Raw genomic sequence first — 16,167 nt, 5'->3', positions numbered from 1 at the left:
GAATGTATCTCACACGGCAACCAGTTTTTCCATTTCCACGACAGTCGACGCAAGCAGTTCGTTCGGTTGTTCCGTGTTCCCTTGCGTCCGAATATCTCGAAAACTCCCCCCATTTCGGGGAGCGGGAAGCAGGCAAAATCACCCACCAAAAGCCGGTTCATTTCGAGTTTCGAGCCCAATGCCAAGGATGCAGCAGATGGACAGTATTCCTCCAGTAGTATCTTTGGGATACAAATTAAGTTGATTCGTTGCGCTCTGTTCGGATCGGTTCGCATCATCATCGGTCCTCTGGGTAATTGAACTCCACCGTCACCGTCACCTGAGCGCCCAGTCCCGGCCCCGGTCCGTATCTACTACTCTCGGTCGTCTTGCAGTGCATTTTGTGTATCTAGATACCTTTGTCGGCGTATCGGCGTATCCGTAAACTGTTACAGCACCTCTTACTGTCGCTCTGCCCCCAGTCGCTTGTCCCTTGTCGCTTGTCAATCTAGGCACTGATAAAAAAGCAGTAACCACGAAACATAAACCAACAACGCAGCTACGCTACAGACTACAGACAACAGACTACAGACAGCAAGTGCCCCGTATCTCTTTGAGGCCCCCGAGTTGTCTCCGTGTGCTCGTTGATAAATGCATTTCATGCGTTCCAGCTATGTAAATAGCAATTTAATTTGAGTGTCCACAGTAAATATCAAAAAACCGACCCGACACATACACAGCTCCTCCGATTCCGGGACCCAGGGACCAAGGAGCCCGTCGAAAAGGCCATTCAGCAATTGGACTCGTCGTCTGCAGTCGTCTGGCAGCCAAATATTGAATATTTACAGATGCGTTGAGTGGATTTTCGAGTGCCTGGCACTTACTTGGCAGCAGATCTCCCCGACCCGGCTCTGAGCCGATGGATAGTCGCCTGACTATATCAACGGATTGTCAGCACATAATACCCATCAATCCGATTTGTGAGTGTCCTCCCGCGTGATTCGAGTGTGTGCGTGCGCGTGTGTGTGTGATTGCGAGGCTTTATTCCCGCTAATTGGCCAGAGAAAGACCGAAAGAGAGACAGAGAAAGAGAGAGAGAGCGATAAAGGAGTACAAACTATGGATATGGATGTGATGATGATCTCGATGTGCATCCTGGCGAGCACCTTGTTGGGTAAGGAATCAATCATTGAATGGGATGGAATCATGGGGGATCCGTGATAAATCTAATCAATATTTAATTGAAATTGAAATTCTTATCAATGTTGTTTCGATGTTCGGAACTTGGGAAATTGCATTAACCGACTTCAAAGAACTTCAAAGGATTCATATCCATTCAAATCTTGCTACGTAGTTGGGCACATCCTCATCTGCCATCGTCTGGGTGGGTGGCCGCCTGGGTGCCTGGGTAACCATGGTCCCTGTCGGGCCTTTGTATCTGCATACAATTGAGTTCTGAATAGCGGCAGCAGCGTGCAAAATGACTCAATTAGAAGCCGGGCAGAAGCAGGAGTCTTTCATGTTCAAGGCAGCGGGAGAGGTAGCCGATGGAATGATTATGAGACCCAAAATGAAGTTCTTAGGCAAACAGGACGGCAGCCGGCGGTGAGAAACCCGAACAGCAGCTCATTTGAAGCAAAGGACATGCCATGACAGGCAGGCACAGGCAGTCGGACAAGGATCTGTGCATGGCCACTTGAAGTGGGACAGGCGATGCCGAAATTTCAGCTAATCAAATATAGTTTAGGGCAAGGATCATACGCGATCTCAAGAGGCTCACAGCACACACACAAACACTTATGCCAGCTGAGGTCCTTGGAGGCGACTGCTGCGTGTGTGTGTGTGTGTGGCAGGATAGAGCCAGCAACTGCTGACGGCTGACGGTTAAGTAGCACAAAGGCAAACAGCCGCAAACAAAGGGCGTCCCCCCCGTCCAGACGACAGACAGGAAAGGAGAGGGCGAAAGGGCGAGAGTGAGGCACAGAGAGAGAGAGGCCTTGCCATATTTCAAAATCTGTGCAACGAACGCCACGCCACAGAGGTCCATTATTTGTATGGCAAATAATATGCCATGGCTGTCCTGTCTCTCCGTCTGCTCCGTGCGCCTGTGTGTGAGTTCCTTTTGTGTGGCAGTCATAATTTGTTATTCAAGCATGCAAAATGCTGCATGCAACATGCCCAGCCGGGCCGCACCACGGCAGGGCAGGACAGAGCAGCTGTGTGGCAACTACAACTCAGCTTTCCTGCCTCTCTATGCCACTCCACTCCACTCCCACTGCGGCCTGTCTGCTTCATCCTGAGCAACCTTAAAGCCTTCAAGTTGAAAGTTCACTCGAGAGCGCTCTCAGAATTGCAAGAAATTAGACTTTCATTCAGATTCAGACGAATGTTGACGGAGTTCAGGGAGGAATCCCCCGGCAAGCCCGAGAATGATTACCATTTGTGGAACCTCCGAGACCTGACTTTTTACCAGAGACAAGACCCCATCAAAACGAACATCCTTTCACCCTCAAAGCCAGAGCCCCAGATCACAAACTTTTGACGGGTAATTGTCAGTCGCCGTCATTTCCTCCTGCCCGTTTTCATTCCCATGTTGACTTGCAGTTTCTCCCTTGGATAAAGGTTTTTCCAGACAAAATGCCACAGATTCCAGACAACAGAGTGACAGTTCAGTTTCTTTTCTCCATCTGTCTCTAGCCTTAATCGATCCCCCCCCAATGAAATCAAATCAAAACGCCACCCATGGGGAGTGCGGAGTGCCTGATGCCTGATGCCTGATGCTGGGGCAAGTTCAAGTGGATGCCACAGTGGGACTCCAGATTATTACAACAATATTTCGCATTCATTGTGCTTAATCGACAAATGTTGCCGCACAATTTGTGGCAGTTGAATGTGTGTATCTCGAACTGATTCGGAATCGAAATCTGAATACGAATACGAATCCGAGGCAGAAGATGTTGATACTGACGAGCAGCAGGCCCCAGCAGTGGGTCTGGCAATGCTGCTGACTTGCTGATTTCGGTTATTTGAGCCAAACAAACGAACTAATTATCACACACACAGAGGGGGACGGAACGGCGGGGAGACGGCGATGGGGACGGAGAAAGGCAGCTACTATATAGACAGATCAAGATGGGCAGTCGCTGGGCAGATGGACTACCCGCTGCTCTGGTAGTGCCTGTCCCTGTGCACTGGGAGAAAAAAAGATTGAGTCCCGGGCAGGTAAAAGCCCTTCTATGCCATAAAACAGGGGAAAACAACTAGTTTTTTAAGATTTCTCTCTTACTGCTAGCCTCACTTTTCCTCTCAGTGTAGCCTCTTGGTCTCTGTTTGCAGCATCAACACTTTTTTCTGGCTGCTTCCAGCTCCCTCTTCCCCTCACGCATCGGGCCCACGTCAGCGCAATCAACGCCGGAGCCAAACGGGGCGCATATTTCTTTAATCGACGCCCAGTAACTGCCCCGAGATGGGGCAGCCTGCGACTGGGGGGCAGGAGGGGGGGGAGCTTGCCAACTTGTTTTCTGCACAGCAAATTAAATCGATGCGACTCGCACGCACAGAGGGACCAGAAGACCAGAAGACCAGAAGACCAGGAGACCAGCAGACCAGGGGCAGGGCCAGACTCCCATCCAAGCTCCTGCCTGTCCCACTGCCTTTACGGTGGGGCTCTCGCTCGCTTGTATCATAGCACGTCGTCCGGCTATGTGACTGGCATCTGAATACCACTGCGCTGCGACTGTGCCCCAAACAGCAACAGAAACTCGACTCGACTGCCTTGCCTTGCCTTGCCTTGCCTTTAATGATGTTGTTGCTGGTGTGGTTCTGTGTCTGCTTATTGATTCCTTGTCGTGGTCGTGGTTCTCGGTCTCGTTCTGGGTCTGGTTCGTGGCCCCCACAATCTGAGGTGTTGCCTCAAATTGCTCCAATTAGTGGCCAAATATAATGGTTGCCGTTTTGTAGTTCTCCTCGTGGTGTAATCAAGAATAATTACTTTCGAATTGCATGGCTTTTACTCGATGGATGCGATGCGGTTCAAAATAAACTGCAACTCCGCTCCGGCTTCAGGTGCTGTGGTGGCGCCTCCCCAAAAGTTGTGGCCGCATAAGACCATCTTTTATGCACATACTCGTATGAATATATATAATACTTTGCTGCATTTCATTTCTGGCTCATTAAGTAATCCCATTAACATTTAAACGTGCTTTCTGGCCCCGTAGAACCGCAGGATAATTCCCATAAACTGCACTCGCGGATGTTGATTCAATATACGAATAAATAACGAGTAAATTGCATTCACCCAGAGAGAAAGAATATTCTATAAAAAAACAAATTAAAAAATATAAAAAAATACACATAATAAAATGAATAAAAACATATTTTCCCTTTGTGCATTCATAGCACGAGTTTTTTTTTGTTGAAAAGAGCCTCTCGCCCGGCTTTTAATTATGTTGGCTCTGAAAACGTTTTTGCTTATTTTATTTTCCTCCATTTATACATTGTAATTTTAGTAGAGGGCACGCAACGATGCAGGGACCTTTGCTATAGGGTATGGGATATGAAATGCCCTGTTTCCAAAGGGGTATACTGGTTAGCATCAGATACAATCTAGCTCTTGCTCTAAAGAGTATAGGATGAAGCTAACCGGAGATAGGAATTTTTGGGAATCATTCTGGCTTCTTGTCAGTTGTTGAAAGACTTTTAGGTACCCGTTTGGTATATTTTTTGAGGACTATCCAAAGCTATTTAAATATGGTCGAGAGCTCGTGATTATTCTACCTTCTTGTCGAATGATAGCCTGATAGATGATAAATAAATTGGTAGAGTATTGTATCCTTCGGAGGTTTCATGTGAAATTTCTTTTCCCCTTTCAGTGTTCTTTTTTTTTGCTCAACAAAATTACATTTAACCTAAACACCGTAATTTGTGCAGCTTAAGCGCATTTAATTTGTTAAACCAATTAAATGTAATTATGCTTAGTGCATTTTTTTGGCAACACTCTTTAATCATAAATATTATGTAAGGGGGCTTAACTTTTAACTAATTTTAATCCACTTTGTATTCAAATTGCAGCTCCCGGCTGGGCCAGCACATCGCGCTTCCTGCGCGTGCCCCAGAGCCAGTCGATTGTGGAGAACGAGGCCGCTGACTTTGGCTGCGAGGCCACGGATCCCGCCAGCTATTTGCACTACGAATGGCTGCACAATGGTGAGGCCATACCACAAACAGTCCAAACCCATCCATTCGGCTGTACTAATTTGATTCCTATGCCCGTTTCAGGTCGCGAGATTGCGTATGACAAGCGAATCTATCGAATCGGTTCCCATTTGCATATCGAGGCCGTGCAGCGGGAGGAGGATGTCGGCGATTATGTGTGCATTGCCACCAGTTTGGCCAGCGGCGCCAGAGAGGCTTCGCCTCCGGCCAAATTGAGCGTGATATGTGAGTAGTCCTCATTGTCCTGATTGCAAGAACAAGAACATCCTATCAAAGAAACTATCAAATTAATTTGATTAATGCTGGGTCTTTAATGGCATTCCGTCCACCACTCCACTGACAACCCATCCCGTCCCATTCCATCCACTCTTTAGATCTGAGCTAACCACAAGACAGACAAAGGTAAAGAGGCATAAAAACGCAACCGAAGCAACCCGTTCTCGGGCAGCTGATGAAAGATAAAAACCGAACAGCGAAAGTTTTGATGTACATGCGTCAGGCGTCAGGCGTCAGGGGGCCCTCGCGGCCACAGGAAGTGCACTGCAGTGAGCAGAATGCAGTGCGAGGCAGTGGAGCATGCTACTGGCACCGCTCCCAGAGAAGAAAAACTGCCGGAGGAGCAGGCAGCAGCCGCAGTACTGGTGGCGTGGCGGCCTCATGTGATTGATGTTCATTTAGTTGCATTTGCCTTTAAGCAGAAAAATGCATAAATTTAACAAACAACTCCGCGCTCCGACCCTGTACGAGGAGTATCTATAGCCTCGCTGCACCGTCCGTGTAAACAAAACGAAAGTTTTTATGCACAATCTGGACTGCATGTGTTCTGGCACTGAGGAGATCTGTGAGATCGTATAGATGGTGAATGGTGGTATATCGTATCTGGGAGAGTTCTCCTGTCAGCACTGGCACGGCATTCGAGCGGTGATCAAAGCCACCAACCACCCAGCAGATGCAGAAGTGGATCTGCATCTCCATCCATTCATCCATCTACTCATGCCATCGCATCTATTTATAGCCCTCATCTCAAGTGTTTTTAGCTAATTAATTAACTAATTAATTTGTAGTTTTGGGAGTTGATTTTAATTGCTGCTGCTGTCTGCCGGCTCCATCTGCTGTTGGCTGTTGGGGTCTGCAGCGGGGTCTGGGCGAGGGCTGTAGAGGATGTCTTGCCGGTGGATGGTGGCTGGCGCCAGCTGAAACTAAGTGGGTTATGTGATTATCCCCCTCCCTCTTCCTCTATCAATCTCATCATTTTCAAGGAGCAGACAAAAACTATTAAAATATGCATTGAATGATGTTGGTGCCTCTGCCTCTGCCTCTGCCTTTGCTCCTGGTCCTGGTCCTCCTGGCTATGTTTCTCCTCTTCCTGTCAGGGGCTGCCCCCGGCTGCTTTTGTCTGGCTGTCTTAGCCATCCGTTGGTGCCATCTATCCGCTGGAAATAAATGTTCAATTAAGCGCAAGAAAAGTGACATTTTCGCTGGCAACATTTAACAGATTCGAGAACAAACAGAGAAACGGAGATGATAATTCCGGGGGAAAATCGAAATCGAACGAGGAGGGTATTATTAAGATATAGATTTGGACTTAATGGAAGTAAAGTCTCCCTCAATGCAGGGGTCGTAAAAAGTCCAAGCCTGACAGAGCCACGGAACTAACTGATGACTGAAAGGAATTAAACAGACAGCAAAGCAGCGGCAGCAGCGAACCCGAAAAACAATTCAGAGCCAGAATCAAGTCAGAAACAGTAGCCAGACCAAGAGCCAAGGCCAGAGCCAGAGCTCGGCCAGACCCCAGCCAGACAACTGCCAAGGGGGGCGGATGGGTGGGGGGGGGGGGGGGGGGGAGACATTCCAAACATTTGCACAGCCAAAAGGGGTTGTTGGACTCTGCAGCCAGGATACAGCCAGGATAAAGTGTAGTCAGCACGGGCTGGCCATTGAACAGCTGAGCGGAGAAAGGCTGTAATGTACATGGAAATGAAATGCAACATTAACACGAAACATAAACATAAAATGAGAAATGGCAGCAGCAGCAGCAGCAGCAGCAACAATGGCAACCAACCGCCAACAGCCAACAGCAAAGTCATAAAAACCAAACAAAATGCAAAGACACACCATCAGGAGGGGGGGGGGGGGCCACGGCGAGTGGCTGTGGCTGTGGCTGGGTGTTCGGTGGGTGGAACAGGACAAAAGCAACCCTCGAATCAGCAGAACAACACCCCCCATCACGTAGAGGCAGAGTCGCTAGGTTTTGTCTGGATATGGCTGATATTCTCCTGCTCCGCACACAGCACGAGTATCTGTGCGCCAGACCCAAGTTCAAGTTGACTGCAGTTTGGTCGGCGACTGGGGGGGAGGGGAGGGACGAGCCGGGCTAGAACCGGATAATTTTCATTTTGTGAATGCCGGAAAAACGCATAAAATTTTACGAGCTCGAGCTCGGAGAGAACATTAAAGGGGACGATGAGGACATGGACGAGGACGATGACGATGACGATGACGGCCTGCCAGACACTGGATGTAGGGCTGGAATAGAAGCAGAAACTGTAGTCAACTTTTTGGCGCGCTCTCCTGTTCTCTCCCTGTCTATCTCTGTCTAATTTTCTGGTTTTTCCTTTTTTTTTTTGTTCTTTTGGAACATTTATTTTACTTTTGGCTTTTCTCTGTTGTTACACGAGTTGATCATTAGCAACTTTTGGCCATTTCATGGGGAAGGAAGGAGAGGAAAGGCATGAGAGGGTAAGCTAGGAACAGGAGCGTAGTCTAGATATTAAAGAGGGAAATAGGGTTAGGGGACCTCAATGCATACCACAATCTTGGATAACAGGCGGTTCCAATCCACAGAATTTTGGTGGATCGGTAGGACATAGATGTATCTTGAACTCGACTTTATCTAGAATTTCCTAGCTCGCTGATGGAATTAATTATGATTCTAGATATATATTCGTCATTGAACCCCCTTGGGCCATGCCTCTGCAGGGGGATATATGTATCCCCCACGCAGGCAACGTGCGATAATCGAATGTTTAACGTTTTAATTTGAAAACTGTTAGGGGTGGCCACGCAGGGGCGAGTGGGGGGCAGGGCGGTAAGCTGTGTCAGCGACTGGCCAACTTTAATTAAAGATCTGATGATAACGCCCAGAGGAAAGCCCCCCAAAGCTCTCGTAGTCGTACTCACAGACGGTACAGATGGTGCCATAAATTTTCCCAGCAAATGGTCGAAGGAAAAGCACAGTCCATGTCAAAGAATCGGGTAAACTTGAATCTTCATTGATATTGAAATGGAATCATTTGATGAATCAGTAGCTCTTGTCAATAATCGAGTGTATCTCTGGCTAATAGTTCCACAAATTGATGGCAAATAGTTGATTTCTTGACTGAATTTTATCTGGATGAAGTTTCAGATTGAACTGCTGCGCCAATTTGTGAAATGGGTCAATAACTTGTAAGCCGCTTTGTTCGAAACCAATTGAAGTGCATTCGAGTGGAGTGCTGCCTGCTGGTGGTTGTGGTGGTGGTGCATAAGTCCATTAACGATCCACAATTACTGCCGGCCACTTCACAGTCCCTCGTCCACTTCTATGGGCTCTCCTCTCCGTCCTCTGCCCAGCCACTTGGTTTATGACAGCGCTGAAAACATTTCCACTCGAGCTGGAGCAACAGCTTTAGCCAGCCCCCAGCCCCAGCCCCAGCCCTTGCCCCCAGGGAAATAATCTATTTTTGATTATCAATTAATTATATTTTCATAAAAAAGTCAACGATAAAAAGAAGTGCAGCGAATGCAGGGCGAACCGAACCCTTTTCTGTGGAGGAACAGAGTTCTCAGCTCCTATCTTATCGCCGCTTACATTTTGATGGAATAAGACCCAGTCGGCACACTTATACCGTCTTCGGTGGGAGGCGGCATCGATAACAGTCGATCTGGTACCCAAAAACCAACTCCGGCGACTGTCAATTTCTATATCTATAGTTCCCCTGCCCCTGTCCCTGCCCCACACCCCATGCCCCATGCCCCATGCCCCATGCCTTTCGACATTTACTTCCACTCTGTTTACTCGGGCGCGCGTTTATTTCGCGTCTCTTTTTTTATTATGGGTCTCGGGTCTCCGCTCTCGTCTCTGTCCCTCTGCCACATCTCCGGACATTCCAGAGCCGTGGCCTGGCATTTGTTTACAGCCTTTTGTGGTTTATGCCTCAGCCAGCGGAAAAAGTTTAACAAATTTATTTTTTTTTAGAGCCACCACCCGAAGGCGTTGCTTTTCTTCGTTTTTTCTTCGTTCTGTTCTCAGTGTTGTTTTTCTATGTTTACCTCGAGTTGCACGACCAACGTGTGAATGATGGCCGCTTCCACGACAGACAGGCAGACAGACAGACAGATTCTCCCCCCGCCTGCCCTCGATTCTGTGATGAGTGTAGGTGTCAAAAGATCTGGGAGTTGCCCCCCAACTCAATGCTCATGCTCGCTGGAGTCACCGACGCTGCACAGCACATCAGTCTAATGAGACGACGCTCGTTAATTAGCGAGCGGCGTGCAACGGGCCATCTAATTTGAGTTACAGTTAGCCAGGGTCTACGACCCGCATCCCATGGCATGCCATACCATTCCATCCCAGCCCAGACGGTAGTTAAGATACAGATAGGAATGGAACCCAAGGATATCCAGATTCAGAATGGTTTTAACTGAAAAACAACCTCAAAGCCCCTTTATTCATTTTGAAACATTCATCAGATACAATATCTTGTAGATAAAAACATACTCATAACTATTTAAGCCGATTCATCTATCACTAATGGATGCTATGCTTCTTCCGCAATAAAAAATTTCTTGACATTTCCTGACTCGTATCCGTGCGATAGTTTTGTATCAATAATTCAGCAAAGTTTGTACGAGTATCTGTCACAGATTTCCAGCTTACGTAGCCATTAGATACTTTTGTATTTATCCGTGAGACACTTCACCTGCCACTTTGCCCCTCATCCATGCCATCCACTCATTCAGTCATCCATTAGATACTTTCGCTGGTTCGGGTTCGGGCTCTGGTTGGGCTGTCTAAGTGCCAATTAGTTCACTCTACTGTCATTCTAGTCGTAACATATACCAAAAGTTTATGCCACAGGCCGACTGAATGGAATGTTTCCGTCAGTATGTCGTTGATGGGACGTGCCGGTGGTGCCCCACCTCATGCACACATAGAATACAGAGCAAATACAAACACAGATACACATACGTGCATACATCTCAAACTTTTGACACTTCCTCGACGGCGACGGCGACGGAGAGGAAGATGGGCCCAGGCTCTGTTTATTGAGTTGTTGCTGTCGCTCTGTATTTGGCTGGGGTGTTGGTTTTGGTGTTGCCATTGCCGAGGTTGTTGTTTTTTCTTTCCCTCCAAATAAGTATCTACAAATATTTAGAGGGATTCTTTTCTTGCTGTGTGCCCCCGACCACCGACTCCCACCGTCGCAGGGCAAACAGAGGCAGAGAGTCGGAGCCCAAACAAGATTTATGTGCATATGTAAATTGGTGTTTTCTAACCGCAGTGTCCGCAGTCAGCAGTCGACAGACCTGGCAAACATTCAGATAGGCCAAAAGAGAAATATCCATAAAACATACATCACACACAGCGGAGGCATGGCTTCCTTCATCAGCCTCCTGCCTCCTGCCTCCTGCCCATCCGTAGATAAAAGAAAATTATGGCAGCGACCGAGGAAGAACCAACAAAATATCATTTGAATAAATTATCCAAGAGCTCAAATGAGAACTTTAAGGCGAACAATCTCGCGGCGATTGACAATTATCACGCTGAGATACAAAAGTATCTCGCTCTCTCATTGCCACAATGGAGCCCCAGCGCCGTCGCAGGCTGTCCAGGTCCAGAGATATGCGATGGCGAGGCAGAGATACGGCAAGGGACACGGGATGGGACAGTGCCACGGGGCACAAAGGCTACGGTGCTGCGCTGGCATGTCTGCAACATGAGCGACCACGCCCCTTGCGCCTTCAGCTGCCACTAAAACATAAATTAAACCCTAGCATATTCTTCTTTTTTTTTGTTTTGTTTTTTTTTTTTGCCTTGCATTCAGCCTGTGCTTTTCTTTTCTGCTTTTTGTGCTCTTGCCACAAAACTCTTTTCTCATGCAGCAATTGTTGCAAGTACCGTTTCGCTCCATTCCGCTCCTCAGTCTGCCCCGTCTGCTCTGACTCCTCTGTCTGAGTGGATGGCTGAAGCAGTGGAGGAGGGGAATATGCTGCCACGTATGAGCATTTACATGCATAAAGGTGCAAGAGTAGATGCGACCCTAGCCAGGTCCCCCTCCTCAGCACCTGCCCCTGCCCCTGCCCCTGCCCCTGCCCCTTCCTCTGACTGACTGACAGTTCAATTTATGCTTCCTCTGCCCCTTTAAGCGGCAGCAACGAACACAAAGATTGCTGGGGCTGAGCGGAGCGTCGTGTTCCGCCCAGAACTGACGATAAAATGCACTTAATGCAGCGAGAAATTCAAAAGGGAAAAATCTGAAGGCAAAAAAAAGAAGAGAAACTGAAATTTGCGCAGCCCAGAAAACGCATTAAGGCGAAATGTATCTTCCGGATATACACGTACTATGCATATTTATGGTATGCCAGCCTATTCAAGGCCCAAGGGAAACCCGAATCGCATACCATAAATTCAATTATTGATCGTCTGTTTGTGCTTTTGTTTCTGTTTCTGTTTCTACCAGATCTGGAGTCGGCCAGCGTGCAGCTGCTGGGCAGCAATCGGAACGAGCTGCTGCTCAAGTGCCACGTGGAGGGCGCCTCCGGGGACGAGCCGCTGCAGATCGAGTGGTACCGGAACAGCGCCAGGCTGGCCAGCTGGGGCAACGTCCATCTGGAGCAGCATCGCCTGCTGGTGCGTCAGCCGAGTCCCTCCGACGATGGCCTCTACCGCTGCACTGCCTCGAACGCGGCGGGGCGGGTGATGAGCAAGCAGGGATACGTCTACCAGGCGAGCATCAAGTGCCTGCCCCGGCTGCTGAAGAAGAACCAGAAGCTGCCCGAGTCGTGGGGCAAGCAGACCTTCCTGTGCCGCGGCAAGCGGGGCGGATCTGGTGGCCTGGATCAGGCCCTCTCCCCGGCCCCCGAGGATCTGCGCATTGTCCAGGGACCCGCTGGCCAGCTGCTCATCAAGGAGGGCGACTCAGCCGCTCTCAGCTGCCTCTACGAGCTGCCCGCCGAGCTGCAGAACCAGCGCATTCAACTCCGCTGGCGAAAGGATGGCAAGCTGCTGCGGCACGTGGAGCTGGGGGGCGCCATCCCCATACCAGGACACGCTCACGACTCTGGCAAGGATGCGCTGCTGCGCGAGGACGCCCGCCTGGTGCTGCACAAGCAGAACGGCACCCTGAGCTTCGCCAGCATCATTGCCAGCGACGCCGGCCTGTACCAGTGCCAGCTGCAGCTCGAGGGCCATGCGCCCCTCAACTCCTCCCCCGGCCTCCTGCAGGTCATCGAGCAGCTGAAGTTCGTGCCGCAGCCCACATCGAAGAATCTGGAGCTAGACGCAGCCGTGGCCAAGGTGCACTGCAAGGCCCAGGGCACACCGTCGCCGCAGGTGCAATGGCTGAGGGTGAGTAGAGTGCTTTTCATTTCGAGAGCACTCAAACAGGACGAGAGTGTATCCTCACTGCATCTATCCCCCTGTCCATGGCATGTACATATCCGACAAATTGGAAAAACTCGCGCAACGCCTCGCTGAGCAAACATTTCCCCTCCAAATAAACCATTTGATATGCAAAACTCTGTCCAGTCGACGGGTCCATCTGGCCTAAACACCTATCTCCTCCTCCTGCCGTCGGCTGTCAGCTTTCAGCTTTCAGCTGTCGCCAATGGCCAACCAATTTCGGCAACTGTTTGTCTATTTGTGGGGCGAAAAGTGAAATGGGAGACCGAGAGAAAGAGACCCCTTTCAAAAGGAGATTTTTTTCATTTGGTCTAAACAAACGTTCCATCGTGTGTTTTTTTGTTGAATTTTTGATGAAAACGCATCGAGCAGGGTTCTGGAAATTGTTTACTAATCGTCGCAACTCGTTTCGAATTGCAGGAAGGCTCGCTGAACAGCTCGCTGCCCGACCAGGTGGAGGTGGACATCAATGGGACGCTCATCTTCCGGAACGTGAGGGCCGAGCATCGGGGAAACTACACGTGCCAGGCCAGCAGCAGCCAGGGCCAGATCAGCGCCACTGTGTCCATCAATGTGGTGGTCACACCCAAGTTCAGTGTGCCCCCCGTGGGACCCATTGAGAGCACCGAGCAGGGCACTGTGGTGATGCACTGCCAGGCGATTGGGGATCCCAAGCCCACGATTCAGTGGGACAAGGACCTGAAGTACCTCAGCGAGAACAACACGGACCGGGAGAGGTTCAGCTTCCTGGAGAATGGCACCCTGGAGATACGCAATGTTCAGGTGGAGGACGAGGGCAGCTATGGCTGCACCATCGGCAACAGTGCGGGCCTGAAGCGGGAGGATGTCCAGCTGGTGGTGCGGAGCACAGGCGATGGCTTCGCCCCCGAGGAAACGGGCGGCGATGGCTTCCTGGTCACGCGGGCTGTCCTCATCACGATGACTGTGGCGCTGGCCTACATTGTCCTGGTGGTGGGTCTCATGCTGTGGTGCCGGTATCGTCGCCAGGCGCGGAAGGCCCGCCTCAACGAGCTGAGCATCAAGGAGGCTGGCGGCGACCAGCCGGATGCCTCCGTCACAAACGGCAAGGGCTCGGAACAGGAGCCGTGCCTGTCCAAGCAGCGCAATGGCGCATCGGGCAAGCCCAAGTCCAAGTCCAACGGAGACGCCCAAAAGTCTGACGACACGGCCTGCAGCCAGCAGTCGAGGAGCTCCAAGAAGTCGGTCTACGAGCAGCTCGTCCTGCCCCGGTCGGGTCTGAGCGAGCTCCTGCAGATCGGACGCGGGGAGTTCGGAGACGTGTTCGTGGGCAAGCTAAAGGCCTCCCTGGTGGCGGCCAGTGCTCAGTCGGACAAGGATGCGGACACGGAGAAGCAGCACAGCAACAGCGAGAACGGGAGTGGGGGCAGCGGCAGCGGCAGCACCACCCTCAGCACTCTCAACGAGAAGCGGCGCTCCAAGACCTCCATGGACGACATCGAGGAGATCAAGGAGGAGGAGCCAGAGCAGTCGGCTCTCGAGCAACTGGTCCTGGTCAAGGCCCTGAACAAAGTGAAGGACGAGCAGGCGTGCCAGGAGTTCCGTCGCCAGCTGGATCTGCTGCGCGGCATCTCCCACAAGGGAGTCGTCCGCCTGTTTGGCCTCTGCCGTGAGAAGGATCCGCACTACATGGTCCTGGAGTACACCGACTGGGGCGACCTCAAGCAGTTCCTGCTGGCCACCGCCGGCAAGGTGAACACAGCCACGGCCACCTCCTCGCCGCCTGCCCTTACCACCAGCCAGGTGCTGGCCGTGGCCTATCAGATTGCACGCGGCATGGATGCCATCTACCGCTCACGCTGCACGCACAGGTAAGTGGAGTCAGAGGGTCTCTCCTTCCATCCTCTCTGAGCTGTGCTGTTGTCCTTCACCTTCTCCACAGGGATCTGGCCACTCGCAACTGTGTCATCTCCAGCGAGTTCGTAGTGAAGGTCTCCTATCCGGCCCTGTGCAAGGACAAGTACAGTCGAGAGTACCACAAGCACCGGAACACGCTGCTTCCGGTGCGCTGGCTGGCGCCCGAATGCATCCAGGAGGACGAGTACACCACCAAGAGCGACATCTTTGCCTACGGCGTGCTGGTGTGGGAGCTCTTCAATCAGGCCACCAAGCTGCCCCACGAGGAGCTCACCAGCGAGCAGGTCATCCAGCGGTCGCAGGCCGGCACCTTGGAGTGGACGGTGGCCGAGGCCACGCCCGACAGCCTCAAGGAGATATTGGTGAGTGTTGCAGCAAGTGAATCCATAGTCCTGACGGGCTAATTAATTCCTCCGTTGTGCCCCTTTGTAGCTATCCTGCTGGCTGGCCAATCCCAAGGAGCGTCCGTCCTTCAGTCAACTGGGATCCGCCCTGAGCAAGGCCATGCAAAGTGTAGCCGAGAAGTGAGGAGGCCCAGACTGATTGAGCAAATGCCAAAAAGTAATTTCTAGATTTATGGTGGCCTACCCTAAGTATCTCCCCCACAAGTATTTCCTTCTCCAGGCTAAACATTAGGTTCTAAGCGCCTGTTCAACATGCGTACTATATATGGACACGTTTTAACTGTATAAACATATGATATCCATATACCTACACCATTACACCCAACGTAACACACACCCACACACACAGACACACAGACACATATGCATATTATATTGTTCGATTACGAGTACTTACGATATGAATTAATAACGATGAAAGTATTGCATTTGCGTGGTAAAATGTATATAGAAACAGCCACAAAATATTTGCATTTAGACCAGTTGAAGCATTTCTAGGATTAGGAGAGCATTTTTAATCATCACATCACCATCAGCATTTTACTATAGAGAATATACATACGAGTACGAGTATATTACAAAGAAGAAATAATCTGATACGAGTATCGCAGTTTTTCAAAGGTTTTTCGAATGCCGAAAGGAAAGGAAAACTAAGCCAAATTTTAATTTAGTTTTAGCATTGGAAAACGCATCCATTTTTTAAATATAGTATATATTTGTATTTATAGCTATATAAGGAACACACACAACCACACACACTTACAGCTAGTATTTTAAGCTTTGATGCATGTTTAAAAAACATTTAAATAAACACGAATAAATAAATTTAACCGAAATAAAAGCAAAGCCCCTCTGAATTATTTAAAGAAAAATCTACTTCGGTTGGGGTCCAGGGCGTCCTTTCATAGGCATTTCATTTTGGACTGGGCAAATTTGTTAAGGGTCCTTTGGGCCTGCGAGTAGGGGTCCTTGGCTCATTCACACTTCACTTGATTTGAAAAATGAGCGCCT

General features: G+C 49.9%; 1 protein-coding gene across 1 annotated transcript; it reads left to right on the top strand.

The window, feature by feature from the left end:
• Window positions 1-6: 6 nt before the first annotated feature.
• Window positions 7-15,845, top strand: LOC108160333 (tyrosine-protein kinase-like otk). Its single transcript, XM_017294264.2, has 7 exons — window positions 7-1,153; window positions 5,050-5,184; window positions 5,257-5,418; window positions 11,916-12,802; window positions 13,277-14,706; window positions 14,778-15,114; window positions 15,185-15,845. Exons 1-7 carry the CDS (start codon window positions 1,099-1,101, stop codon window positions 15,278-15,280), a joined length of 3,102 nt encoding a protein of 1,033 aa, XP_017149753.1. The 5' UTR covers window positions 7-1,098; the 3' UTR covers window positions 15,281-15,845.
• The last annotated feature ends 322 nt before the right edge of the window (window positions 15,846-16,167 follow it).

Source organism: Drosophila miranda, chromosome 3 (assembly GCF_003369915.1).
Source record: "Drosophila miranda strain MSH22 chromosome 3, D.miranda_PacBio2.1, whole genome shotgun sequence".
NCBI classification, from domain to species: Eukaryota; Metazoa; Arthropoda; class Insecta; order Diptera; family Drosophilidae; genus Drosophila; species Drosophila miranda.
The sequence above is the reverse complement of the archived record's forward strand: the minus strand, read 5'-3'. Positions and strand labels throughout refer to the sequence as shown.